The 25,023-nt window shown below is 60.0% G+C and overlaps 4 protein-coding genes across 9 annotated transcripts in view; 1 reads left to right on the forward strand and 3 right to left on the reverse strand.

Moving 5' to 3' along the window:
* Positions 1-849: 849 nt before the first annotated feature.
* On the reverse strand, positions 850-6,898 carry LOC308177348 (sestrin-3-like). Of its 3 annotated transcripts, none has more exons than XM_080554435.1 (9): positions 6,734-6,898; positions 4,804-5,007; positions 4,454-4,636; positions 4,081-4,317; positions 3,887-3,998; positions 3,635-3,738; positions 3,020-3,210; positions 2,549-2,693; positions 850-2,091 (listed from the first exon to the last, which is right to left on the reverse strand). In XM_080554435.1, the coding sequence occupies exons 1-9, from the start codon at positions 6,797-6,799 to the stop codon at positions 2,002-2,004; spliced, it is 1,332 nt and encodes a 443-aa protein (XP_080410561.1). In that variant the 5' UTR covers positions 6,800-6,898; the 3' UTR covers positions 850-2,001. The 3 variants fall into 3 exon arrangements, with proteins under 3 accessions (XP_080410561.1, XP_080410560.1, XP_080410562.1); XM_080554434.1 differs by having other exon boundaries at positions 3,620-3,738; XM_080554436.1 differs by lacking the exon at positions 6,734-6,898 and adding an exon at positions 5,654-6,629 and having other exon boundaries at positions 3,620-3,738.
* A 697-nt stretch (positions 6,899-7,595) lies between these two features.
* LOC308176886 (uncharacterized protein CXorf65 homolog) lies at positions 7,596-8,774 on the reverse strand. 2 transcript variants are annotated; one of them, XM_080553247.1, is made up of 3 exons: positions 8,646-8,774; positions 8,471-8,557; positions 7,596-8,385 (listed from the first exon to the last, which is right to left on the reverse strand). In XM_080553247.1, exons 1-3 carry the CDS (start codon positions 8,668-8,670, stop codon positions 8,195-8,197), a joined length of 303 nt encoding a protein of 100 aa, XP_080409373.1. In that variant the 5' UTR covers positions 8,671-8,774; the 3' UTR covers positions 7,596-8,194. The 2 variants fall into 2 exon arrangements, with proteins under 2 accessions (XP_080409373.1, XP_080409372.1); XM_080553246.1 differs by having other exon boundaries at positions 8,471-8,667.
* Positions 8,775-8,800: 26 nt separating this feature from the next.
* Positions 8,801-12,330, reverse strand: IL2RG (interleukin 2 receptor subunit gamma). 2 transcript variants are annotated; one of them, XM_080553245.1, is made up of 8 exons: positions 12,133-12,330; positions 10,908-10,998; positions 10,548-10,732; positions 10,285-10,427; positions 10,044-10,200; positions 9,841-9,949; positions 9,680-9,764; positions 8,801-9,596 (listed from the first exon to the last, which is right to left on the reverse strand). In XM_080553245.1, exons 1-8 carry the CDS (start codon positions 12,215-12,217, stop codon positions 9,396-9,398), a joined length of 1,056 nt encoding a protein of 351 aa, XP_080409371.1. In that variant the 5' UTR covers positions 12,218-12,330; the 3' UTR covers positions 8,801-9,395. The 2 variants fall into 2 exon arrangements, with proteins under 2 accessions (XP_080409371.1, XP_080409370.1); XM_080553244.1 differs by having other exon boundaries at positions 10,038-10,200; positions 12,133-12,319.
* Positions 12,331-13,053: 723 nt separating this feature from the next.
* MED12 (mediator complex subunit 12) overlaps positions 13,054-25,023 on the forward strand; it is a 37,411-nt gene continuing 25,441 nt past the window's right edge. For both annotated transcript variants that reach the window (XM_080553233.1, XM_080553234.1), the window contains exons 1-13: positions 13,054-13,307; positions 13,675-13,779; positions 14,557-14,748; positions 16,492-16,651; positions 17,841-18,016; positions 18,318-18,428; positions 19,013-19,267; positions 21,448-21,594; positions 21,886-21,985; positions 22,422-22,558; positions 23,248-23,379; positions 23,771-23,897; positions 24,551-24,780. In XM_080553233.1, the coding sequence (XP_080409359.1) occupies positions 13,209-13,307; positions 13,675-13,779; positions 14,557-14,748; positions 16,492-16,651; positions 17,841-18,016; positions 18,318-18,428; positions 19,013-19,267; positions 21,448-21,594; positions 21,886-21,985; positions 22,422-22,558; positions 23,248-23,379; positions 23,771-23,897; positions 24,551-24,780 (1,971 nt within the window). In that variant the 5' untranslated portion in view covers positions 13,054-13,208. The remainder of the gene's footprint in view (positions 13,308-13,674; positions 13,780-14,556; positions 14,749-16,491; positions 16,652-17,840; positions 18,017-18,317; positions 18,429-19,012; positions 19,268-21,447; positions 21,595-21,885; positions 21,986-22,421; positions 22,559-23,247; positions 23,380-23,770; positions 23,898-24,550; positions 24,781-25,023) is intronic.

The raw sequence follows: 25,023 nt of genomic DNA on the forward strand, positions 1-25,023 counted from the left end.
GCTGAGCCTCTGCCCAGAGACCTGCTCGCTTTCCCCCAGGTGCTTGCTTGCTGACCAACGTTCCTCCTGCGCCGCTGGGGACGGGCTGAGGTGTGGGATCGCGGACGGGGAGCCAGTTGCCTGACTTCGGGTGGCTTTGGGGTGGAGCTGCGGGTGGTGCGTGGGGACGACAGGCCTGGGAACGGGGGGATGGCAGGGTGCGTGCTGCCTGCTGCAGGGGCTGCTCCAGAGGCAGGGCAGGCTGCCCCAGCTCCCGGGTGCTATTTTTCCTCTCCACCGCTGCGGTAAGACCAAGAGCGGTGCGCCTGGCTTTGGATGGGCGGGTTGCAGGCTGGGACCATTGCTCCTTGCCTGGCTGCCGGCACAGCTCCCTGCTGCAGGAAACTCAGCACTGGCCTTGGACACGTCTCCCAACAGAGCGTGCAGGGGGTCGGTAACGGGAAGGACCAGCTCAGAGGTTTCAGAAGCTGTGGTCACCAAGCGTGTGTGCCGCTGCCCTGAGGTATCTGGCAAGCACCATCACCAGATTTCTCCAGTGCTGCAGCCCCTGGTACTGGGGGTACCTGCTGCAAAGCCCGCTTGGGGTGTTAGAGCACCGCTGCTGGCTCCGCTCAGATGGGGGAAGGTGACTGCCGCTTTCTTCAGCAGCAGCGACGGGGCTGCTGTACCAGCACTGCCAGTCCTACCCAGCACCGCCAGTCCTACCCAGCACCAGCAGACCTGGCGTTTTACTGCCCAGACCCAGCGCCAGCTCTCCAGGTACCAGCGCTGCCTGGGGCTGGCCTCGGTGCCAGCTCGTCCCGGTACAACCAGCCCAGCCTCTCCAGGCAGAAAGCAAGCACGCGTCCATGTCAAACATAATATATTTATAGCAAAAATAGGCTTTTTCTGTAGCTTCCATACACAAGGTTTTTTCCCCGTACATTTACGCAGTAAACAGGTCGACCGAAGCAGCGTGCGCTGGGCTGACGTTCGAGCTGCCCTCGCTTCAGACTCCCCCCGATGCTGGGTGGCCCCGTTCCCCTTCTGCGGGTGCTCTCCTGTGCCCGATGGAGCCAGGTACCCTCGACCCCTGCCTCAGCTCGGGGCTGGCACACACACACGGAGCAGCCCCGGGACGGGGGCGTGGGGTGGTTGGTGCCTGCTCCTGGCAGGGGCCAGGCTGCTGCACAGGCTGGTGCTGTGGGGACAGCCCCAGGAGTCCCCCAGCCAGGGTCTGGGGGTTCCCTAAGCTCACCTGGGCTGTTAAAAGCAGCAAGTGGCTGGGCACACAACCCCAGCCCTCTCACTGGGGGAAGAAAACGCAAGCCCTGCACATTCGTGTTAATTCAGGAGGCCTCCCTCGTGTCTCCTGCCCACCCACCAACAGGAGACAGTGGGGCTAGCCAAAGGGGACAGCCAGAAGTCCCCTGCACAAACCTCCGGAGCCTGAACGCTGTTGGGGACCCTTCTCACCCTGCTGCCAAGGACGGCAGAGTGCTAAGGCGCCCACCTGCAGGAGCCTCACAGTTCGGAGTTTGCACGGGTCATTGCTCGTCCGTCCCGCAGGGGTTTGGCACGTGGGCACGAACGGCAGGGCACGTACGCAGCGAGTGCGTCCCTTCTAGTCCCAGGCTGGGACCCAGCACACCTCCCCTCCTGGGCACGCAGCGCAGGGCATCGCAGAGCTTCCCTCCGACACGGCCCCGTCCCCTCCCGCCCCCCTCGTCCCCCGCCTGTGTCTTTGGCAGTCCTCCTCGGCCGGGTTCAAGTCTTCAGCATCACGCGGACATCTCAGCAGCACGGACTTGCCTCACAGTTTGGTAATTGCACGTAACAGGGCCACTCGGCGTGCCCCACAAGGAGGAAAAAAAAAAACAAAAAAAAAAAAAAAAAGGAACAAGACAGTCAAGTAAACTAAGTTGAGTAATCCCTCGCCGCCCGTCCCAGCACGGCGGGTCGCACACGAGTCCAGGGAGAGGAGATGCTGGCCGGCCCTGCCGCAGCGCAGCTCCCCGACGCCTACGAGACCATGTACTGGGTGATGGCCTGCAGCGCGTACAGCAGCTCCGCCTGCATGCGGGCTTCCAGAATGAGCAGGTTCACGTGGACCTGAGGGAGGCAAGAGGACGTCAAGCGGCTGCACGTGCTGCGGGCAGCCGTGCGTCAAGCACCCACCCAGACGAGGGGTTTTTTTGGCACGGGACAAAACGGCAGCGATGTCTCCAGCACGGGAAGGTGCCCTTTCCCCCTCTCGTCCTGCAGGCTGTGGGGGCCCCCAGCACCAGCACGGTCCCTGCCACCCGCAGCAGCCCCCGCTACGGCCAGGCCAGGGGCTCGCCCCGAGGCGCTCACGGATGGGGGTGACCACCTCGGAGCTCCCCGTGCTGCTGGTGGCCACGGTGCCCACACCCTGCTGCGTGCAGCTAGGTACGGACGGCAGGTTTCCATTTTCCCCTCCCTTGGTGTGGTTTGGTTTCTCCTGTGCTCCCCCGAGCACCCCAGCCCTCGGCCCCTGCTCGCTCCCAGCCCAGCCGCGGCCGGTCGGAGGCAGGGGCTGCTGCCCTACCTTTTCACTGTGCTTGAACTGCTTCCAGAACCTGTCGAACATTTCGGGGTTTGTCTTCTCTGGGTAGCAGGTTACAGTCTTAATGTAGACTTTGAGCATTCGCTCCAGGAGGTGATTCACCTCTGCGTAGTCGTAGTCATCGTACCTGCGGGGAGCGCAGGGGCTGGGCACCGCCGGCACCCGGCCCCGACCAGGCACCTCTCCCCTGCTCCACCCCGGCCACGCCGTGGGCACGGGACAGGGACACGCCGGCGGCCACCGGGCCCTGAAGCGCCTTGCCCTAGCCAGAGAAGCCGAGCATCTCTCCCCTGCCTGGCTCAACATCCAGGCGGGTGATTCACCTCGCTCTCTTTTCCAAGCCCACGTGCAAGACATCCCCGAGCGTCTGGGGACACGGCAGAAGCGGCCTGCGCTCCTCCCGCCTGGCTCAGCTCGGCTTTCTCCCTCGGACCGCAAGGCTGGTTCCGTTACCTGATGCCAAACATGCAGTGGATGTAGTTCCAGATGCCCCGCTTGAAGACTGAGGGTTCGCAGCCCTGCCGCTTGGCCATGGCGCTGCTCTGCAGGCCTCCCACCATCCGGAACTTCTCATCCAGGAGATGCCCGATGTCGGAGTAGAGACGGTTCACCAGCGAAAAGCCGTGGTCTTCCCAGGAGTAATCCTGTTGAGCACAGCAAGAGGCTCTCGCCACTGCAGGAAAGAGCCTGGGGCACGTTCCCAGGGAGAAAGGCTGCTGAAGATCTCAGGATGCAGCAGGATTCAGTGGGTTTGCTCTGCCGCAAGTCCCAACGTGCCTCATCGGGCAGCTTCGGAACGATTTTGGAACAAATTTTAACCCCCCACCTCCGTGCCGACCCACACCTGGCCCAGAGGGGACCCGCAGCGGTCCTTGAGGACAGAAGGTGGCCTCCCCCTCCCCAGCCCTTGTCGGAGGGGTCCCCTTGCGGGGCAGAGCCTCCCAAGGGTGCAGCGAGGCTGGGGCAGCCCCTCTCGGGGCCGCACGGGCACCCCACGACCACCGCTCCCCGGCAGCAGGGGCTGCCGCCCGCTGGGAGCGCAAGGAGCCTCACCTGGACTCTGAATACCTGCGTCTGATCCTCATCGCGCCGGGCGAAGTCCTGGTAGCCAAAGTCGGGGTCCTGCATGTAGCACGCGAGGTTGGCGGCGCCAGTGACTTCCCCGTCGGTATCTGGGAGAGGGGAGAGACGGCGGGCAGGTCAGGGTGGCTCGGCTGCCCCGTCCCCAGGCAGCCAGAGCTGGGTGCCCGATGCCGGCGTCCCAGGAGCACCTTTCTGGCAGGGTGCTCCCATCCTGCACGCCCCCCCCCCGGCCCTCACCTTCCTCGCGGTCCGGCGGCAGCAGCCTCGTCTCCTCCCTGCCCTCCGTCTCTACGTGGATCCGCTGAATGCGCTCCCGGAGAGAGTCCAGCTCCATGCAGGAGTCCAGGGACTGCTCAGGAGCACAGCGTGCCGTGAGGGCAGGGCGCTGCCCGTCCCCGTCCCCGTCCCCGCGGTCCCGCCCCGGGGCTCACCCTCTTGCGGTTGATGCGCAGCAGCTCCTGGCTGCAGCCGTTCCCGGTGGCGGCCTCGCAGAAGCACTGGTTCCCGGGCGGCGAGGGCTTCAGCGACCCCCGGCCCCCTGGCCCCTCTTCCTGCTCGCAGCCGCAGCCGAAGACAAAGCTGGCGAGCGCGTGGCAGTGCGCCAGCAGGACGACGGCGTGCACCAGCTCCGCCAGCGACCAGCTCCACTCGCTGATCTTCAGCAGCTTCTGCAGGACACGGGCAGGGCGGCGAGGCGTCAAGGGCAAGCAGGGGGCCAGCGCCCACCCAGCCCCGCGGGGACACTGCGGGGGCTGCCGTCCCCAGCACCCCCCCCGATCCCCGGGCAGAGCGTCCCCCCGCTACCTCGATGTGCTCCTTGGTGATGAGCCAGGGCCGGTGGGCCAGGATCTTGTTGATCTCGTTGAGGTTGCGGAGTTTGGGCGGGATGAAGTCGAGGCCGCGCAGCCACTGGGGATCGCCCCCCGCGCGCAGGAACTGCAGCACGTGCAGGTTCACCAGGTACCGGCAGTGGTGCCGGGCGGCCGCCTGCAAGAGCGCGGCGTCAGAGCCCCGTGCGGCGAGCAACCAGCGGGGACCCCGCGCATCCGCCTCGCCTCCGGGACGGCCCGCTTTGGCTTCTGCGGGGAAACCCGCGGCACGGCACGGCACGGGGAGCCCCGGGCAGCTCCCGCGGGGGGGGGGGGGGGGCTCACCATGATGGCGATGTAGTGGCGGCAGTCGAAGGGCAGCGGGCCGTCCATGTGCAGCAGGTAGTGCTGCGTCTTGAGGAAGCTGTCGAGGTAGCGCGGGTGGTAGCCCATCTGCTGGGTCACCGCCTCCAGCCGCCCCCGGCTCGCCAGCGCCTTCACGAAGAGGAACTGCGGGCGCTCGGGCTCGCTGCCGGACATCTTCACCACCTGCGGGGGGAAGCGCACGGCTCTGCGCGGGGAGCCCGGCTGCCCCCCCCCCGGGGCTCTGCAGGGGGCTGGCGCCCCTTCTCCCGGCTCCCTCCTCCCAAAGTGACCCCGCCAGGCCAGAACGCGCCGCAGCGGGCTCGGGGTGCCCCGGGGGAGGCAGCACCCGAGCGCACCCATGCAGGACCGGGAGGAGCGAGGCGCAAATGGAGCTGCTGAGCTGCTCCGGGCTCGTGCCTGGGCGAGCGATGTCCTGGCACCCACAGCTCGGTCGGGAGCACAAGGAGGGGGTCTCGGAGGTCCCCCCGCGCCCTGCCCGAGCAGCCAGCACGCCGGCCCCGTTGGTTCGGCCGCGGAAGCCTTGCCGGGGGGAAGTCACAGCTCCCTCCCCGGGCTGCCCCGCCGGCCGGGACACTCGCAGCCCTCGGAGCCGGGCACCCCGCCGCCTCCCGCCCCTCACCCTGCGCACCGCCTTGCCCGCGGGGGCTGCGGCGGGCCTGGTTTTCGGCGAAGCGAGGCAAAAGCCGCGCCGCTCCGGGCGCCGAGCGCAGCGCCCCGGGGTGCCGGGAGGCTGAGCGAGGCCGAGCTGCCCGCAGCGCTCACAGCCCCGGAGCGGCGCAGGAAGCGGCCCCGGCTACTTGCTACCAGCCTGCCTCCGGTGACGAAGGCACGCTCCGCTCGCTCAGGTGTCAAGAGCCTTCCTCGGCCGCCCTTCGGAGCTTCCTCTTCGGCCAAAAGGGGCGCGCAGAGCAGAAGAAGGGGCTCGCAGCGGGGAGGGACGAGCAGCGGCAGCCTCTCCGTCCCAGCGGCGAGGGTGCGAGGCGGGAGCCCCCCGCGGCCCCGAGGAGCTGCCCCTGCTCCCGGGGGGGTCCCGCCGGCTCCGGGCGGCTTCTTCTCACCGGGTGCAGACGGACCCACGGACAGCCCCCGGGCCGGGGTGCAGGGGGACCGGGCTGACCCGGCCCGGGGCTCCCCCGCCTGCGCCTCCTGGGGCTCCGCCGCCACCCGCGCGTCCCCCCCGGCCCCGTCTCTCCCGTGCCGGTCCCCGGGACCGCGGTCGTTGCCCTCCACGGTCGCCCCCCGCCCCGGTTCCTCTCCCGGGATGCCCCCTCCCGCTGCCCCTCGACGGCAGCCGTCGGGGCCGGCGCCCGCCTCGCCCCCCCCGCTCCCGGTGCGCGGCCCCGCGGGGGGCTCCCCCCGTCCCTCCCCGGTGCCGGTGGCTCCGCCGGTGATGCTCCCGGGGCCGCGGGCAGCCCGGCCCCCCGCCCGGTTGTCGCGAGGAACGAGGGAAGTGCCGGTGCCGGTGTCCGGGCAGGGGGGGTGGGGGGGACCCACGGCGGTGCCGTGCCCGGTGCCTGCCGCCGGTAACCGGGGCCCCATTGTGCGGGCGGCGGCAGCGGCAGCGCCCCCGGTGCGCGGCGCGGGCAGTGCAGGCGGAGAGAGAAAAACAACTTTGATTGGCAGTGATGGAGGCACGGCGCCTCCCGCATCCCGCACAAAGGGGACGGCGCCGCCGCACCGGTACCGGCACCGGCACCGGGCCGCGGGACTCCGGGCCCCGCCTTGGGACAGCGCCGCCCGGCCGCGGGCACGGCAGGGCAGGGCAGGGCAGGGCAGGGCAGGCCGCCAGCTGCCGGTGCGGCGGGAGGGTGCCGGCGGGGGCAGCGCCGGTGCGGAGCCGAGCCCGGGGCTCCGCTGGGGGCTCCGGTAGCGGCGGGGCGGGTCCTACCTGCCCCGGCAGCCGCTGGCACCGGCTTCCTCGGGGGTGCTCCATGCTCTGGGGACACACGATCATGGTGAGCCCGCGCCGTGCGCCGCCGCCGCCGCCCGGTGCCCGCTGCCCGCTGCCCGCTGCCGGCCCCGCCCCGCCCCGCCCGCCCCGTCCCGGCCGGTCCCGTCCCGGCCGCCGGCCCCGCCGAGCCGGGCACCGCGGCAGCCCGGTCCGGGGCGGGGGGCGTGGCCTCGGCGCCGCCTCCGCCAATCACCGCCGCGAAGGGGCGTGGCCACCGGCGCCCCGGCCGCCCCGGGGGGCGGGGCCTCGAGGGGGGCGGCACCCCGCGGCACCACGTGGGCAGGGGTGGAAAGTTACCCGGGCGGCCCGCGCCGCGCCCCGCCCACCGGGGGAAAGGGGGCGGGGCTTGGGTGTGCCCCGCCCACTCCGGAAAAGGGGGGGGCGGGGCTTGTGCTGCCCCGCCCACTCCGGAAAAGGGGCGGGGCTTGTGCTGCCCCGCCGCTGGGGGGCGCCCGCGGGGGGGGGGGGTGGCGCGGTCCCGGTGCCGGTGACCCCGTCCTCAGGCGGCACCACGGCTTTATTGGGCTCAGCGCTGCCTCGGCCGCCGCTGCCGCCCCCCCGGGGGCTTCGGCGCCCTGCGGGGAGCCCCCTCCTGCTCCTCCCCGGGTCGCGCCGCGCCTCGCGCCGCCGCCTTGCCCTGCGGAGAGGGGCGGGGGTGACACGGGGACACAGGGACGGGGGTACACGGGGACGGGGGGACGGGACGGAGGGGCAGGGGTGAGGTGGGGACGGGGGGACCGGGACAGGGATGTGGCCATGGGGCGGCGGGGCTGCAGGATGCGGCCGCGCGGTGGTGCTGGGGACGTGGGGATGGGGTGGGGGGGGGCGGCACGGGGACACGCAGGGGGATGACGGGGCACCGGGACGGGGATGAGGGGTGGCACGGCGTGGGGACAGCGGGCGTGGGGACAGCGGGCGTGGGGACAGCGGGCGTGGGCACTGGGCAGGTCCCACCGCCGGGCACCCCGGAGATGCTGGGGGCTGGAGAGGTGCGGAAGGGCCCCCGGCCATGGTGGCGGTGTCCCCGTCCCCGGTGGAGGTGGCCTTGCTGGAGGCGGCGGTCCCAGCGCCACCCGGTCCCACGGGCCACCCCTTACCGCTCCCTGGGCCTGGGTGCCAGCGGGCAGCGCCTCGGTGGTCGGCGTCCTCCTGCCCTCCGCAGCCTTCAGCGAGCGCTGGAGCCTCCTGTGCGGGTGCTGCCCGTGCTGCCGCAGCGCCTCTGCGCCGGGGACAGGGCTGGGGGCTCCGTGGTGGCCCCCGGGGGGGGGATATCCCCAAACTACGCGCCCTGCAGGTCCCCATCCCCGCACCCACCGGTCAGCGCCGCGCTGGGGTCCTTCAGGAGGGGTGTGAAGGTCCGCGACGCCTGCTCCTGCGCGGTGCCTGCGGGCACTGCCGTCACGCCTCCCGCAGCGCCCTGCGGGGACCGCGGGGACGGGGGGCTCTGCGCCTACCGGGGGTGCCCAGGTCCACCCTGCAGACGTAGTAGGTGCCGGGCGCCGGGAGAAACTCGCTGGCCCTCTCCCGTAGGGTCTTGACCTGGAAGAGCAGCTTGGGGGTGCCCAGCTTGTCGCACAGGTCGATGACGTCTGGAAAAGCCGGGGCGCGCGTCCCAGTGGTGCCAGCCCCATGGGGAGCCCCCGCGGGGTCCCTCCCGCTGCCCCCCGAGCTCACCGGTGGCGGGGACCCCCACCTTGCTCCTCAGGTGGGAGAGCAGCAGCAGGACGGGGCAGTCGGTGTTGACCAGGAAGCTCTGGTTGTCTGCGGGGACAGTGGCGGTGGCCAAGGGGACGTCCTGGAGACCCGCAGCGTCCCCCCGCCACCTCCTCGTGGCCGGGAGGGGACTCACCGCCATGGCTGATGCAGATGAACATGCTGCTGCGGGATGGAACCGCGGGGCTGCACCCTGCCCCGCGGCGTTTGTGAGGTCGGAGCGGGGGTGCCGGGGTGCTGGTGAACCCAAGTTCTCCCCCCCGAGAACCCCAGAACGAGACCGACCCAAACCAAAGCGCAGCAGAGCTTTATTGCAGCTGGAAACCCGCGGTGCAAGCAAGCAAGTGGCCAGGCTGTGCTCGCCCGGCGCCCGATGAGAGCAGGGGCGGCCCGGTGGCTCGTCCCCGCGGGGGGTTCTCCATGCAGCACCTGTCCCTCGGTGCTCCTTCGGCCGCACGTCCCCGCCAGCCGGCCCTGCTGCACCGCCGCGGGGGCCGGGAGCACAGCCTGGCTGTCCCCACTGGGTGCCACCGGGGCTGCCCCGCACGGGGACACGTCCCCGGCGTGCTCACGGGCACCGCGGAGCAAGCGGGGGGCTCTGCGGCACCGCCAGCGCTGAGGGTCCACGCGGGCAGTGGGGGAGCCCCCCCCCGCCATCCCACGGCTCTGCCCCCCCCACGGCAGCCCCACGAGGGGCTCCCCCAGGGGGCCGTGCCCGCAGCGGGACATCGCCGTGCCCTGCAGGACAGCCAGCGCTGAGGACGGGGAGGGTGCTGGCGCACCGTGGCCGCGGCAGGGAGCAGGGCTGGGGGCCTGAGGGCGTTCGGCAGGGGCAGGGCGGGAGCAGGGGGCAGGATGGATTCGGGCAGCGGCGCTGGCGCGGGCGTCACACTCCCACGTAGTTGTTCTGGTAGGGGCTATGCTCGCGGGGGCCAGCCGGGGCCCCAGGCCCCCCCGGCGGGCGGTTGCTGCCATCCCACTGGGGGTCGTGGCTCTCCCTGGAGGGCAGCTCGCTCACGTAGCAGATGCTCTCGCTGTAGTTGGGCTTGAAGCTCTCCAACATGTCTTTGGGGACTCCAGCCCATTCCTTGGGGGACAGAGCAGGGTGAGAGGGGTCAGGAGGCGCCGCCGCCACCCAGCCCGGCCCCGCGGCAGGATGGGGCGACTTACCTGGAAGTTGCCGTTGTGGGTGATGAAGAGCTCGTCGAAGTTCTTGCTGGGGTTGGGGATCCGGGGCATGAGGATGACCCAAACCCTGCGTGGGAGAGAAGTGTCGGAGGGGCAGGCGCTGCCCCACGCCCGCCCCCGCGCCCCCCGGGCCGGCCGCTCACCTTTCCATGCGCACCAGCAGGACGACGAGGACCAGCAGGAGCAGGCAGGAGGCGATGGGGACGAGAACCGTGTGGATCCAGAACCACTGCAGCTGCTCCTCCGCGAGACCTGCAAGGAGCCCTGGTGGTGGGGAACCAGCCGGCACACGGCCACCGTGGGGCAGAGGAAGGAGCCAGTGCCACGGGAGCGCTCCTACCCTTACTGGTGGTGTTTCTGCCCCAGACCACGGGGACGCTCCACTCGCTCCAGAGCTGGGTGCTGCCGCAGTAGCTGTTGATCTTGCTGCGCACGTAGAAGGTGTAGTACTTCTCGTAGTCCACGCTGGGGAAGGAGAAGATGTCTCCCTTCACCCCGTGCTCCTGGGGAGAGACGAGGGATAGGCAGTGAGGGCCGGCACTGTGGGGACGGGCGGAGGCTCGGCGCCCTCCCCCGGCGCCTCTTACAATCCAGCTCGTGTCCTTGTTGCTCTTGTACTTGACGGCGTGCTCCAGGCACTGCGCCTTGGGGTACGGGGAGCTCCAGGTCAGCTGCAGCTGGTTGCTGCTCATGTTGCGGATGGTCAGGTTGACGGGAGCCCCCGGTTTCACTGCGGAGCACAGACAGCGCCCGCTGAGCGCCGTCCCCACGCCCCGGTGGCCCTGCCACCAGCCGGGAGGTGAGCGGGAGGCCCTGGGGAGCCTGGGGACCCCCCTGCCCCGCTCCGTACCGAGGTCCTGCAGCTCCATGCGCTTGCTGCGGATCTCCAGGGCCTGGCCGTTGAGGCTGGCGTTGAGGAGGACGTGGAAAGGCTGGAACTGGACGATCTCGCTCTGGTTGAAGTGGCAGCCGATGCTGACACCCCGGTCCCACAGGTAGCGCTTGCACTCCACCACGGGCGACCTGTTCTCGTACCTGTGCCCGGCGGGTTACGGGGGCTCCCCGGGGCCCCGCGCACCCCAACCCTTCCTGGAGCCCTCTCCTGGTGCGTCCCACCCGCAGAAGGAGCCTCCAGCCCCGGGCTCAGCACAGAGGTGCCGGTGGGGGCTGGAAACCCTGCGGGGGGCTGGCATGGGGCGGGGGCACCTACCAGTAGTAGAGGGAGTAGTTGGTGGTGAGCGTCTCCCTGCTCCCCCACAGGCAGGTCATGTACTCCTCGTTGAACAGGACGCACTCCACCCCTGCGGGGGACAGAAACCACCGGGCACTTTCCGCTTTCGCGCTGTCCACGGCCCACGGCAGCCCCACGCCTTCCTCCGGAGAACCGCCAGCTCAGCGGCTTTCCCTCCCGCATCCGTGCTCGGCTCTTCCTGCCGTAACCGTGGCACCGGGCGCCTGGCGGCACCGCCGGCTTTTACGGGGCACCGCCAGGGTCTGCGCTCTGAACTGGTAAAAAAAATAAAACCAGCCCAGTTCGAGGCGCAAAACCCGCCCCGAGCGGCCCACTGCCCCGCTCGGTGCCAGCTGTGGTTGCGGGTGCTGCGGCAGCAGGGTGCTGCGCCGGCGGGCTGGGCTGAAGGCCGCTCTCTCTAAGCGTGTTTTTCCAGAGGAAACGTGGGTTTGCCATTTTGTAACACCAGACAGACCATGAAGCTGAGCAAAGGTGTGCCGAACGCCAGCCGTTTCGGCGTGTGGAAACGGAGGGCGTCCTCCCGGCTGGCGGCAAGGTCCGGAGACAGCAGAGGGGCGGCGTTTATTTGGAAACCAGGTATTTTGCCAACGGGCAGCCCACAGCCGGGCTTTCGGAGAGCAACGGCAGCCACGGGGGCACCTGGTGCGAGCGAGGAGCCGGCCGCCCCCGGTCCCTGCATACGTGCGGCACCGCCACAGGGTTGGAAACGGAGACGGACGCAGACGGGTGGCCACAGCTGACGCACGGGACCAACACGGGGTGTGCCCGGTGTGCTAGGAGGCTCCCAGCCCTCCCGCAGCCCCCCAGCACCCACAGGGTCCCCATCCGGCATCTCCTGGGGTCTTAAAGCTGGGCCTCGGCTGGGGAGCTGTGGGGCCGCCCCGATGGCCAGGCTGCCTCTGCCCTTGGGGAAGGGCTAGCCGGGATGCGGGGCTGCGAGCTGTGGGGCTGGAGGCTGTGGGGTGGGAGAGCGCGGGGCCGGCACCCACAGGGCCAGTGGTGCTCCAGCTCCCGGCCGGGAGCCCGGACACCCACGGGGATGTCCCGGCACAGCCCGGCTCTCCCGGCAGCCCCACTGCTGGGAGGCCCCAGGGCACGGCGCGTGGCCCCGCGTCCTGCCCTCGGCCGCCATCACTGGGGAGTGCTGTCCCCGTCCCCGCCACCCACGGGGCTCCCCCCTTACCTGTGGGGCCGTGGGCAGCGGCGAGGCGGGGGCCCAGCCCGCAGAGCAGCAGGACGGGCGCGAGGAAAGCCGCGGGCACCGCCATGGCGCGGCTGGCGTGCGACGGCCCCGCGCAGCCCACCGTGCTCAGCCGATGGCTTCCGCACCCGCCGCCGCTTCCTGTCACGTGGCGCCGCCTGCCGCCGAGGGCCCACCCTGTATGACGCCCCGACGGGGCCCCATGCCTCACCCCGACGGGGCCTCACCGCTCTTCCTGCCCGGCCCCTGCAGCTCCGGGCCCTCCCCTGGGACCCCACAGCTCGGCCCCCCGGGATGGGGCCGCCGTGGGGGGTTCCCGAACTGCGGGCAGGCCCGTGGGCACATATGGGGTGGTGGTCCCGGGGGGGCTGTGTCGGGGAGGTGGCCACGGCGGGGGGCGGCCATGGGGCAGGTAGGGGGGGGTGGGCTGGGGGCGGTGGCATGGGGTGAAGGTGCCGTGGGGGTGCTGTGGGGTCTCCTGTGGGTGCTGTGGGGTGCTGTTGGGGTGCCGTGGGGTCCCTGGGGGTGCCATGGGGGTGCAATGGGGTGCCCTGGGGGTCCCGTAGGGTGCCCTGAGGGTGCTGTGGGGTCCCTGTGGGGTGCCCTGTGGGTGCCGTGGGGTCCCGTAGAGGTACCCTGGGGTCCCGTGGGGGTCCCTTGGGGGTGCCCCGGGGGTCCCGTGGGGTGCCGTGGGGTGCCCCGGGGGTGCCGTCGGGGCGGGCACGTGGCGGGGCGCCGAGGGCAGCCCCAGGGTGCGGCGTGGGAAGGCGGGGGGGGCGACCACGTGACCCCGCCGTCTCCGCCAGGGGGCGCCGATCGCCCCTCGGCCGCCTTCGGCACTTTCCGCCCCCGCCCGGCGCAGGCTCGGGCCCTCCCCTTCGGGCCTCTCCGTCCGCCCTCGGCTCGGCTTCGGGGAGCTCCGGCTCCCCTCGGCGGCTCCGGCGCCGCTCGGGCCCGTCCGGAAGCGTTCGGGCCGGGCCGTCGGCGCAGGCGCAGCGGCGGGCGGCCCCGGCGGTCCTTGTTGTGGCCCGGCCGCCGCTGCCCGCCGGCCGCCCGGGATGGCGGCCTTCGGCGTCCTCAGCTACGAGCACCGCCCGCTCAAGCGGCCGCGCCTCGGCCCGCCCGACGTCTATCCACAGGACCCCAAGCAGAAGGAGGTGGGGGGGGGGGGGCGGCTGCCGGGCCGGGGGGAGCCCCTCAGGGCCCGGCCCCGCGGGGGGGGGAGAACCCGGCACGGCCGTGACCGGGGCTCCGGGGAGGGACGGAGGGAGGGGGGCGGCCGGGACGGGCCTCGTCCTACGGGGACCCCCCCAGGGACCCCCAGGGACCCCCAGGAACCCCCCATGGACCTCCAAGGGACCCCCAGGGACCCCCAGGACCCCCCCATGGACCTCCAAGGGACCCCCAGGGACTCCCTGGAACCCCTCAGGGACCCCCCAGGGACCCCCAGGACCCCCCCATGGACCTTCAAGGGACCCCCAGGGACCCCTCATGGCACGCTGACCGTCTCCCCCCCCCTTGCAGGATGAGCTGACCGCCCTGAACGTCAAGCAAGGCTTCAACAACCAGCCCGCCGTCTCCGGGGACGAACACGGCAGCGCCAAAAACGTCAATTTCAACCCCGCCAAGGTGAGAGCCCCCCCGCAGCAGCCCTCCCGGCAGGTCGCGGGGCTGGGCTGGGCTGTCCCGGGCGGCCGTGGGTCTGCTGGCGGCCTCCTCGCCCTCGGGATGGGTGCTGCGGGAGCTGCCCCTGCACGGTCAGAGTTCGGCGTTGGCAGGCGTTGGTCGGCAGCTGCGGCTCCCACCTCTGAGAGCAGATCCTTGTCTGGCTTTATCTCCGGTTGGTAGATACGTCCTTGTATCCTGCAGTTAAAGCAGGAGACCGCGGTGCTGGTAGCAAGAAACTTCTTCAGTATAGGCCTGGTTAGATCATTGCGATGGTGGAAGAGATGCAAGATTTGTTGAAACACCTGGCAATTTAAACACAGGGGTTGCAAAACAGGCTTCAACTTCGTTTTTCTGATATCAAGGCGTTAACTGCTTGGTCTCCCTTACGAGAGGACTGGCAGTGACCTGGGATGGAAGGCAATCGATAAGCACGGTGGTTTTGTTTTCTTTGGCTCACCTCTGTCCCAGAAGCCCTCAGTCTGGTTTGACTTAAGTGTTTATAAGGAGTTGTGTCCATCTCAGCTGGAGTCCTCGCTCAGTTATTGTATTGTCATCTAGAAGCATTCCTCTTTGCGAGTATAGTAACGGAAATTATTGGCGTTTTTGTGTGTGTGTGTTTCAGAAGTTCATAACCGGTGAGACTCCTGGCAGGAAGGATAGATGGGATTTTAAGCGAGCAGAGCAGATTTTTCAGCTACGAAATGTAATTTGTCCTTTTTCTTTCTTTCCTTCCTCCAGATCAGTTCAAATTTTAGTAGTATTATTGCAGAAAAGCTGCGGTGCAATACACTGCCAGACACGGGAAGACGGAAACCCCAGGTGAATCAGAAGGATAACTTCTGGCTGGTGACGGCGCGTTCGCAGAGTGCCATAAACAACTGGTTCACCGATCTGGCTGGAACTAAGCCTCTCACTCACCTGGCCAAGAAGGTATGTCACAGGGGAGGCTGCCTGGCAGGGCAGAGCGTTTTATCCGTGCTTCCTTCTGAAGTGTTTGCTTAGTAGAAGGTTTTACTGCTTGGAGGAGTTTCTTCCGTCTACATCTCTTGAAGTTTTCATCTTGAGCACGTCCAGGATGCGTGTTGCACTACTTGTAGTCTCCTTGCTCAATCCGCTGGTCCCTTGTCTTTTATTTGGAGGTTGGGTTCAGCTCTGTTGCCTGCCTTGTATGGCGTGACTGATTTCTGGTGAGGTTCTGATGTTTTTCAGAAGAGCTGCTACTGTCGCCTTTGGCCTGTTGTTTAGACGAGGACCTTTCCTATTGTGGGGGTTTCCAACTTCTCCAAAGCTGTAGTGGGAATTACTGGAAATAATCAGCTGAGTTACTTCCCAGACCTCTGTTGCAGTGACACATGTTTCTGGTTTTAAGCTAAGAACAGTGCATGTTAGCCTGGCTGAGACCAAACTGTAAAGCATTTCTGTGCTCTGGGGTCTAGGGTTAGGGCTTACCCTGGCAGCACTGAATGCTTTAGGGTGTGGGAGAAGGAAGAAGGGTCTTACTCTGCCATTTCATAGGGCCCAATTAGAAGGGGACCTAACTGCCTATCCTGCTGGGCCAATAAACACTAGGAATCTACTGTGTAGCGTGGAAAAATATAACTTCCAGTTGCGAAATAGTAGCAGAGCACGGAGTTTAGAAGCTGGAATTTGCCTGGCCCTTTGAATTCTGAGTCAGCCTCGGGAAAATAAAATAATTGGTTTTCCCTGCAATCCGTCTCCAGTCTCTTAACGAATTTAGTCTGTATATCTTTCTTTGCGCATCGGCCGTCAGGTTCTTGAGGTCACTGTGAAAACTTGAACCTTTCAAGGCCTCTCCCAGTTTTCTGCAGTGTGCCCCATCCGTTTTCACGGACTTAGACGTGAAAACAGCTGCAGTTGGTAGCCAAGCAGTCCGTGGCAGTGAGGCATCAGAGAATAATTGGGCAGAACGCAGGAAACACAGCGAGTAAGTGATTCAACAGTCAATAGTTTGGAGAACTTGATACCTACAAAATGTACCTGTTCCCTTTGAATTTCTCATACCTCTGTGAACCCACGCGTACTTGTGCTCTCCATAGTATCCCGTGCAAGTGAGCTCCGCAGCTGTGTGTTTTCCTGTGATGTGTTATCGCTTCCTGTTTCATAAATCTGCAGTCTGATTTCACTGGTATCCTCCCGTGCCTTCTCTTGAATTTTTAAGTCTTGGATTAATGAATTTCTTTCTACTGTGGTATTCAGTTCCCTGTCTCTCGCAGTCTTCTGTTGTCCACTTGTGATATTACAAGACTTGTAACCGTTCTGTTTTTGTTTACAACATGAAGAGTCCTGTCTTCAGTCTGTCCTCATGCTCGTTCCTGACTCAGTCCTTCACCTGCACCTTTTGCAGTTGTTTACATCCTCTCCGGAGGATATCCTCAGAGCCGTTTGTAGGATTCAGAGAGTGGATTTACAGCGATGTAATCGTGTTTTCTGTCTTCTTTCAAGTTGTTCTGCTTCTGTTTATGCTGAAATGCAGCTCTGGTGCTGTTGCTTTCTGACCAGAGACAAATCCTTGCAGTAGGTTTCTCGAGACACAGAGCAGCACAGTACCTTTTTTCCCTGCACAGGTGGTAGTGCCTGCGGCGCGTGGGATTGCTTCAGAATAGTTCCTGTCCAAGTCCGTGGTTGCGATTCCTCCTCTCCGTTCTGTTACAGGTACCCATCTTTAGCAAGAAGGAAGAGGTCTTTGGTTATTTGGCAAAATACACTGTTCCGGTGATGAGAGCGGCGTGGCTCATCAAGATGACTTGTGCCTATTACGCAGCCATCACAGAAACCAAGGTGAAGAAGCGGCATGTCATTGATCCCTTCATCGGTAAGCACTTTGTGTGGAGCTCTGCTTTTCTCCATCCCAGGTGTTTCCTGCACAGCCTGCTCTTGAACAGTGAGAGGTAGCCTGGAAATCAACATAAACTTGTTTCCTGCTGATAAATCCTGGTGCTTTGATGTGCATAACTGTCTAAAATAACAGAGCCCACTTGTGAGAGTCCTCTGTTGAAAAAGAAGCCTTGGCACCCAGAAATCCTTCCTCAGAGCCTACCTCTTCTTTTTCAAAACTCCCCGTTAAGTTCTGCTGTGCTTCTCTGCAGCATTACCTGTTTTTTTCCTTACCCTACAAAGACTGCAAATGTTATTGCTTAGCTATGAGTGATTAGCTCCTTCCTGAGTAAGGATCTTTCCCAGAGAATTCCCGTATGTTATTCTGCATTTCCAGTTTCATTAAGCCTTCCTGGATCCCACATCTAACAACCTTTGTGGTCTGGCCTGCTCCAGATTGCTGCAGTCTAGAGGAACTCCAGTGTCTGTTTGCTGGCTCGTGTGGCTGTCACTACAGGACCTGACCACAGTCCCTTGAAAAGCAGTATTAGCAGCTGATGTCCACGGATTTTTTTCTTTCTTGTTTATCTTTGGTTTACAAATTGCAGAAGCTTCGTTTTTTTTTTTTTGAGGTTGATCAGCTTGCTGGATATATTGATTCTAATTACTTTCCTCTTCCTTTGGATATTTGTCCTATTGCTGACCCAAGTTGTTGTGTATTTCTGCCTTGGGTTTTGTCATCTGCATCGTCCCGGGGGAGTGTAGTCGTACTGTTATTTTGTGTGCTGAGTTTGTCTTTTTTACAGTTAGATTTTAGTAAAAAAAAATATATATATATATATGTATATATATTTAGAAATTGGTGATCATGGCTTTGCACTGGTGTCTGAAATAGATTAAAGACAAGTTCAGAGCTGAAGTGTTTGCAGTGTTTCTGCTGTCGGGAAAGTGATTGAGGATGTTCAGTCAGGCTGGCCTAACCTTGCATTTCTGTGGTTCCCCCTGCCTCAGTGCCACCCCCAGTCCAGAAACAAAGCTAACAGTGTGATATTTACTTTTTTCTCTCTTTCTCTACTTTTCAAATGAGAGGAGCTTTTCTGCGTTTCCACGTGGATACTAGCCTAGGTGTTGGTTCTTTTCCTTCTGTTCACCACCGTGCTCGTTGTTAACGTGTTCCTTTCCTCCAGAATGGACGCAGATCATCACCAAGTACCTGTCAGAGCAGCTGCAGAAAATTGCGGAGTTTTACAGGCAGCTCCCAGGGCAAGGCTGTGGTTCGCCATCCGGGCCGATGCCTCAGGAGGTGGAACAAGCTTTGAAGCAGTGGGACTACAACGAGAAACTAGCGATGTTCATGTTCCAGGTGAGGGACTGTGGAGGGGGCTGCTGGGTGGGTGTGGAGCAGAGGAGGGCTAGGGGATGTGTACCCCAAGTGATTTCTTTTTGCAGAATATTCTCTTTATGAATAGACCCTCAGGGCTGGATGCAGTTCTGCTTCTTCTAGGGCAGGATGAGCTCGGTAGTAGAATGGGGTAGTACAGGGTTGTGCATACTTCCAGAGTTATTTCCATGATCAGAAAGCAAGCAGCTGCTGCCATTCTGCCTTACCGTAGCGAGCCTTGATTCAACTCTTGTCCATTTGCTCTGCCTTTATCTGTGTGCAGGATGGCATGCTGGACCGGCATGAATTCCTGACGTGGGTCCTTGAGTGCTTCGAGAAGATACGGTCAGGAGAAGATGAATTTCTCAAAATGCTCCTACCCTTGCTGCTACGGGTAAGAAATACCTGCTGTTTTAGGAGAGCTCTGACTTGTCTGTTGTCAGTCCCCTCCAGACTGCCTAAGGCATGATGAGCTGTTTTGCACTGTGAATGCTGGAGAATGTCCTCCTGCTAGAGCATCGTTCTTAGCTGATGCAAGGAAACCTTTTTGAGTCCTGCTTTTTTCTGTTACTCCTTTATCCCGTTTCCCTGCATTAGACCTGGCAATCCCTGTCCATCTCATAATTGTGATAGTGGGACTCCTGGTACTCATCGTGCACCTCTACGTGGAAACTGCTTTTCTTTCTTTCTCTCTTCTTGTCACAATAGATTTTAGATAGACTCTTGAAGCCCTGGGGAGGCTGGGTGTGGGTACATTTTGATGCGTGGATTCATTGTCATAGGAGAGCATTTAAGGAGTTTCTCTGATGCTTAGTAGCTAGGGGGTGGTAGATGATACCAAGGTGCACTGTGTAAAGGGACTGTCTCTACAAGGCAGTGCTATGCTGTATTCAGCTTTGGGAGGATAAAGGGTTTCCTCCATGTTGCTTGTAATGAGGACTTTTTTTTTTTTTTTTTTTACCCAACTCTTCCCTACAGTACTCTGGAGAGTTTGTGCAGTCTGCGTACCTGTCCAGACGTCTGGCCTACTTCTGCACCCGCAGGCTTGCTATGCAGCTGGATGGTGCTGGCGGGCACCCACCCCACATCCTGTCTACGCAGACGGGGAATGCTCTTCCTTCAACTCCCACCCCTCAGCCAGCTGCCGGGAATCCTCCTCCCAGCCCTTTCAGTGACTTACTTCTGTGCCCTCAGCACCGGCCAGTGGTATATGGACTCAGCTGCATCCTTCAGGTAGGTCCGAGTAGTAGCTGATGACAGCAGGGTCAGCAGGAACAGTTCATATTGTATGCCATTGCAGAAAAGATCATTACGGCTTGAGACAATAACTTCCTGAGTATAGAAGTTTCAAGCCATGACTGTCGAAGTGTAAGTACTTGCTGATGTATTAAGAGAGTTTGGTATCAGACTTCAGTGCTGTAGCAATGTCCTTGACTGAATTACGTAAGGAAAAATGGGTTGGAACAGAGCCTTTTGCTCTATTCACATGTGCCTCAGATGCCTGGGAATGCTTTGCAGAAGAGAAAGCAAGGGGGGGGGGAAAAAGGGACGTTTCGCCTAACGTAGTGTGTGTCATTTAAAAAGTTGTCGTCTAGGAAAGGAAGTTACACCAGACATGAAGAAGAGCACATGATAATTTTGTGAGCTCTTCAAAAGAAAAACAAAACAACAACGACAAAAACATGCAACTGCCAAAACAACAACAACCCTCCAAAAAAAAAACAACCAACCCCACGCACTTTTATGTATGGAAGAACTTTAACTGTTTAGCCAGACCACTTTCCTCAGAAACGATGGCAGACTAAGAAAAGTGACTCTGAACTTACAGTCCTTATACTTGGAATTGAATAAGCCATAGGTTGCAGTAAAAGGGCAAGGATGCTGAAGCCTTACTGGTAGATGTTTGAAGGGCAAGTGCTGTTGTGTCACTGTGGGACGCAGTCCAGACCATGCTTGTGTCAGAGGGAGATAGGTGAGTTCTGTTCAGTGTGTTTTTTCATGGCTGTGTTTTTCTCCTTCAAGAGAAGAGTGACTAAGTCAGGTAGATCCGTGTGCAAGCACTGGAGATTGCCCCTTCCAGGAGCATGCTGAAGCAGAGAAGATTCCAGAGAGTGCAGGATGGAGCAGGAGCTGGAGAGGAAGAGCGCACAGAGCTTGGGAACCTGCAGCTCAACAGAAAAATTGAGATCAAGGAGCCCTGACAGGATCAAGAAGCAGCCTGCCAGCTCTCAAACAGGATAGAAAGAAAATTCCTAGGGTACAGCTGGCTAGAAGTAAGATTGCCTCTGCAAGGGCCTAGAGAGCAAGGTGGGGGTTATAAATAACCCCTTTGTATTTGTGTTAAGCCTTACTTAGTCACTTTCAATTTAAAACATTATTCTTCTGGTTTATGGTAAAACATGACTTTCTGAATATAAAAATCCTTTCTGGGGGAAGCTCGCTTTAGAGAAAATATAGGAGCGTATACATCTCAGATTTGGCTGATCTGGGGTCTGAACAGCCTGCTTAAAAAGTTCAAATTGGTTAATGATGATCGGATTATTTTTATAGTATGTATCAGAAGAGCCCTTCTGAGAGAAGACGCACAGATTTTCTGTCTGCAGACAGTAGATGAGGCTAAGGCGCAGTAAGATCTAGTGGCTGGAGCTGGGTGAAGTCGGGCTGGAAACAGATGCGTTTCTATCAGTGTATGTAATTAACCTTTGCTCAAATGTCCCAGAGAGATGATAGATTCTTTGGTTTGAGCATTTGTAGCAGCCTTGGTTGTCCATCTTAACGTCTGGTTCCTCATGACCCAGAAGCTGGAGAGGTGTATGCTAGGAATCATTCAGTGAAGATTTGTGTTTGTGGGTGTCTGTACAAGATCAAAAAAGAATGAAAACGTGTAATAGTATTGATATTATAATCATACATATAGTTATTAAATAACATAGTATAATGAGTTAGGGGCTGTTGACTCATATTTCTTCTCACACTTTGCTGATTTACAGTCCGCATCAAGAGTAATGTAAATGCTGCTCCTGGGCCAGGAGGGTCGGACTGTGCATTGACAGTGTGAGTCATAGGAAAATAAGGTCTGTTTGTAAGAAGCTGGGAGCTCTGCAGCAACGTATTGATGCTTTTGGATAACATGGAACTCTGCTCCTGGCTTCTTAAGCATACCTGGACTAAGACATTTAATACGGCAAAAATACTGCTCTACTCCCTTCTACTCTTGTATGGTCTGAAGAGTCTTTCAAAGCTTAGAACAACCACAAAAAAAAACCCACAAACCAAAACAGTAAATACGTGCACAAGATGATGAATGTCTGGGCGGTAGAATAAACGAGTGTCTCTTTTTGTAGAAAGTAATTTAATTTTGACTGTTTTGACATTAATTTGCTGAATGATACTCATTTTTCTGTCTGTTGCAGAGTATAATTTTGTGTTGCCCAAGCGCCCTTGTGTGGCATTACTCATTGACTGATAGCAGGATAAAGACTGGTTCCCCACTGGATCACCTGCCCATAGCCCCGTCGAACTTGCCTATGCCAGGAGGGAATTCAGCCTTTACACAGCAGGTGAGCAGCCTTCGGAACAGGGAGAGCTGGTGCTCCAGGCTAATAGCTGCATCATAGCTCTTTCAAGATTTTCTTTTCACGTTGTGTGATAAGCGCGGTCAGAGGTGCTGCCTCACTCCCCAGGAATTAACTGCTCCCGTTCTGCCATAAGCAAGATAGTGGTGTACTTGGAAGATGGGCAAAATCTAACGTCAAGTGGAGCTACTGTCATGTTCTTTGTTTTCTGATAATTTTTTACACAGGACTTCTAAGGCATCCTCTTGGATGTTTACGCAAGTCTATTGCTTTTAGGTTCGGGCGAAGCTCCGTGAAATTGAGCAGCAGATAAAAGAGCGTGGCCAGGCTGTGGAGGTTCGTTGGTCGTTTGACAAGTGCCAAGAAACCACAGCAGGTAACTTGCTGTAGGTTTAAGTTTTTCTGCCATGTTCCATATGTTACCCTGAGAAGTTTCCTGTCTGTTTCTTTGTTTTTCATACCTGCTGGCATTGGTGTTCACTGTCAACAGTGAAGAGAACCAAATGGCTCGTTTTCTTTCCAGTGCAAAATCTCGCATGGGTCAGTTTCCCTGGGTATAGTGCAAGTGTCTATTATTGGAAACTGGAAGTGTGTACCAGAGAACTGTAGTCCTGTATATGTGCCATGCTTTAATGTTTTCCCCCAACATCTGCTGTTGGCTATGGATAGTCAGGATATTAAGCTAGATGGACCCTTGCCTGACTGGTACAGCTTTCTTCAGGCAGTCTCCTGAGCAGTGAGCTCGTAGAAACTGTTTTGTTCAAGAGTTGTAGCAGTTGCCAAACATGAATTTCTTTTGTCTTCTCTTCCAGGTTTCACTATTGGCCGTGTCTTGCACACTTTAGAAGTTCTGGATAGTCACAGCTTTGAAAGATCTGACTTCAGCAACTCTTTGGATTCCTTATATAACAGGATATTTGGGCTGGGTCCAACCAAAGACAGTCATGAGGTACCTTGGGACTTTGCATCTGGGCCCTGGTCCCGGATGTGGCTGTGTTCTTGTTTATGTTCCCTGGTTACTGTCCTGTGTCTGGAGATCATTGACGAGGTAGCGGCCTATGGCCGAGAGATGTGATCCCCACTGAAAAGTATTTTGTGCAGCCGTAAGTTAGGGAGGTACTAAAGTTAGAACAGGGGGAGTCTGCGCACTAGTCTAAGTCTATGCTAAGAAATGTGCATAAGCCTGAGACAGTCCCCACAGCTGGCTGAAGAGAGTGACCAATTTATGATGGATAGAGCCACAGAGCAACTAGTACTCTGTTGGTTCCTAGAGGTGAGCTGCAAGGCTGGTAGTTTGCGTATTTGGTATAATGCTGTTGAGAAACTGTGTTTCACTGTGTGAAGATTGTCACAAAGATTGACACTTCATAGATGTGCTGCTGAAGGAGATTATTTTCTGAAGCAACACAAGCCTGCAGTATTGTCAAAGGCTGTGTTTCACCTCATGTCACAAAGCGGAGTCAAACAGACAAAGCAGGAAGACTTCACCTTGACGTCTGTGGTGCACGTTAGGAAGAGGAGGATGTAGCAGACTTCAGGCTGTGCTTTAGCTCTTGGTTACATCCAACCTGAGGCCTTAGGGCTGCTCACCTTTTTTGTCTGAGTTCCATTCTCACAATAGTGCTTGTATCTCCCCAGATCTCCCCAGATGATGATGCAGTGGTGGCCTTGCTGTGTGAATGGGCTGTCAGCTACAAACGCTCTGGACGCCACAGGGCTATGGTCGTGGCCAAACTCCTGGAGAAGCGCCAAGCAGAGATAGAGGCTGAGGTACGTTCTTATTCTTGGAAAGCTAGCAGCAGTAAAGCAGAGCAGAGGTTAACTAACTTCAGATTGTTGCAACAGTGAAAGGCCAAGGCAGATCAGCACAACGTCTCTTAACACTGGTACTGTGAATTACGGTGTTTGCTCCGTCTAACCCAAAGTAGGTCATAAATGTTGCTTTGTGTGTATTCCATTTCTTGGATGATTCTGAAGACAGGTGCTCGTGGTGCAGAAGTCCTGGCCTACTTAGAGACTATGAAGCAGCTTACAGAAACCTATGTGGGGGCTTTCCCGAAGTGCAAGCTAGGAATAATCTAGTGAAGGCTTCTTTTTTGAGTTTATGGACATAGAGTTTCTCCTCTGGGACAGTGGTTGGTACTTTTGTCTGTTTCTACAGAGATGTGGGGACTCTGAAGTCGTGGATGAGAAGGGCTCCATTTCCTCAGGATCCCTCTCAGCAGCCAGTGCTCCTGTCTTTCAGGATGTCCTTATGCAGTTCCTTGACACTCAAGCTCCTATGCTAAGTATGTAATAAGAACTTGTGCTCTCCCAGTTTCTAGCTTTCCCTCTTCTGCAAACTGTGAACTAGCATGCTATTCTATATCTAAATCCATTCTATATGTAAGTACCCAGATTCTCTCTCTGGCTTCCTTGCAATCCAGAGCATATCCTGGGGAGGGAGGGATAGCAGCCTGGAGGGCCAGGTGGCAGGATGATAGTGCAGAAGTACCTCTGTTAACAGAGTGTTGGCCAAGAATAAATGAGTATAAGCTAACCTGGAATTGATTCAGGCTGAGAACTAGAGGACGATTTCTAACTAGTAGGTGACAAAACTCTGGAATAACCTGTTGGTGTAAATACTGCAAATGGATAAACAGGGGCAGGATTCAATTCTGAATGATGCGGGGGTCTGTGGTTTGTATACCCAGGAATGGCACCTCCAGTCTAAAATCCCCTGCCGCTGGTCTGTGATACTAACTGGAGAGGTTTTCACTTAATTGCCAGGTGTTGAAGGTGGGTTTTCTGGTTCTAGCTTCTGCTATAATCTGAGAACTATGTATCAGTCACTTACTATGTTGAGATCTCTAGAAACACATTTTCTGACTCTAGGTTAGGTGGCTTTTTAGTTTTACAGAAGAGCTCTGATAAGTACTGACCGTCTCTGCTGTCCTTTCAGCTGATCCTGGGAAGGAAAATGAGAAGGTGGAATTTTTCAACCTGGTGCTGCTATTCTGTGAGCTAATCCGACACGATGTCTTCTCTCACAACATCTACATGTGCACACTCATCTCCCGGGGTGATCTTGCCATGGATTCTCATGGGCCTCGCCCACCCTCACCCTTTGATGATCCTGCTGAGGAGCATGACAGGAAGGAGACAGAGGGTAACAGTGGCATCAAGCTAGAGGTGAGAATACAAGCACCATGGATCTCCTGTGCACTATTACCCTTGATTATATTTTCCTGTTTTTACCAGCTTTGCAGACTCCTTGCTATTACCTGCTGGAGGATGTACCAGTGACTTATGCTTCTCATTCCCCTGAGCTATTTCCTTACCACTTCAGTTGCAAAAATAGAAGGCTGTGTTCTAAGTGTGTGGAAAGGTCCTGCAGAATGTAAAGGGGCAGACAGGAAAATCTTGCTCTGCTCA

Source organism: Anser brachyrhynchus (assembly GCF_964034855.1).
Source record: "Anser brachyrhynchus genome assembly, chromosome: 13".
Taxonomy (NCBI): domain Eukaryota; kingdom Metazoa; phylum Chordata; class Aves; order Anseriformes; family Anatidae; genus Anser; species Anser brachyrhynchus.

Bases quoted from the DNA above. Each gene is read 5' to 3' on its own strand.
- LOC308177348 (XM_080554434.1), bottom strand. From the start codon at position 6,799: ATGATCGTGTGTCCCCAGAGCATGGAGCACCCCCGAGGAAGCCGGTGC. The intron at 5,008-6,733 runs GTAGGACCCGCC...TTCCCCCCGCAG, and splicing joins GCCAGCGGCTGCCGGGGCAG to GTGGTGAAGATGTCCGGCAG. The intron at 2,694-3,019 runs GTAACGGAACCA...CGCTCCCCGCAG, and splicing joins CACTGCATGTTTGGCATCAG to GTACGATGACTACGACTACG.
- LOC308176886 (XM_080553246.1), bottom strand. From the start codon at position 8,651: ATGGCGGTGAGTCCCCTCCCGGCCACGAGGAGGTGGCGGGGGGACGCT. The intron at 8,386-8,470 runs GTGAGCTCGGGG...CGGCTTTTCCAG, and splicing joins GGTGGGGGTCCCCGCCACCG to ACGTCATCGACCTGTGCGAC.
- IL2RG (XM_080553244.1), bottom strand. From the start codon at position 12,217: ATGGCGGTGCCCGCGGCTTTCCTCGCGCCCGTCCTGCTGCTCTGCGGG. The intron at 9,950-10,037 runs GTAGGAGCGCTC...GGCTCCTTGCAG, and splicing joins CAGAAACACCACCAGTAAGG to GTCTCGCGGAGGAGCAGCTG. The intron at 9,765-9,840 runs GTGAGCGGCCGG...TCTCCCACGCAG, and splicing joins CTGCTGGTGCGCATGGAAAG to GGTTTGGGTCATCCTCATGC.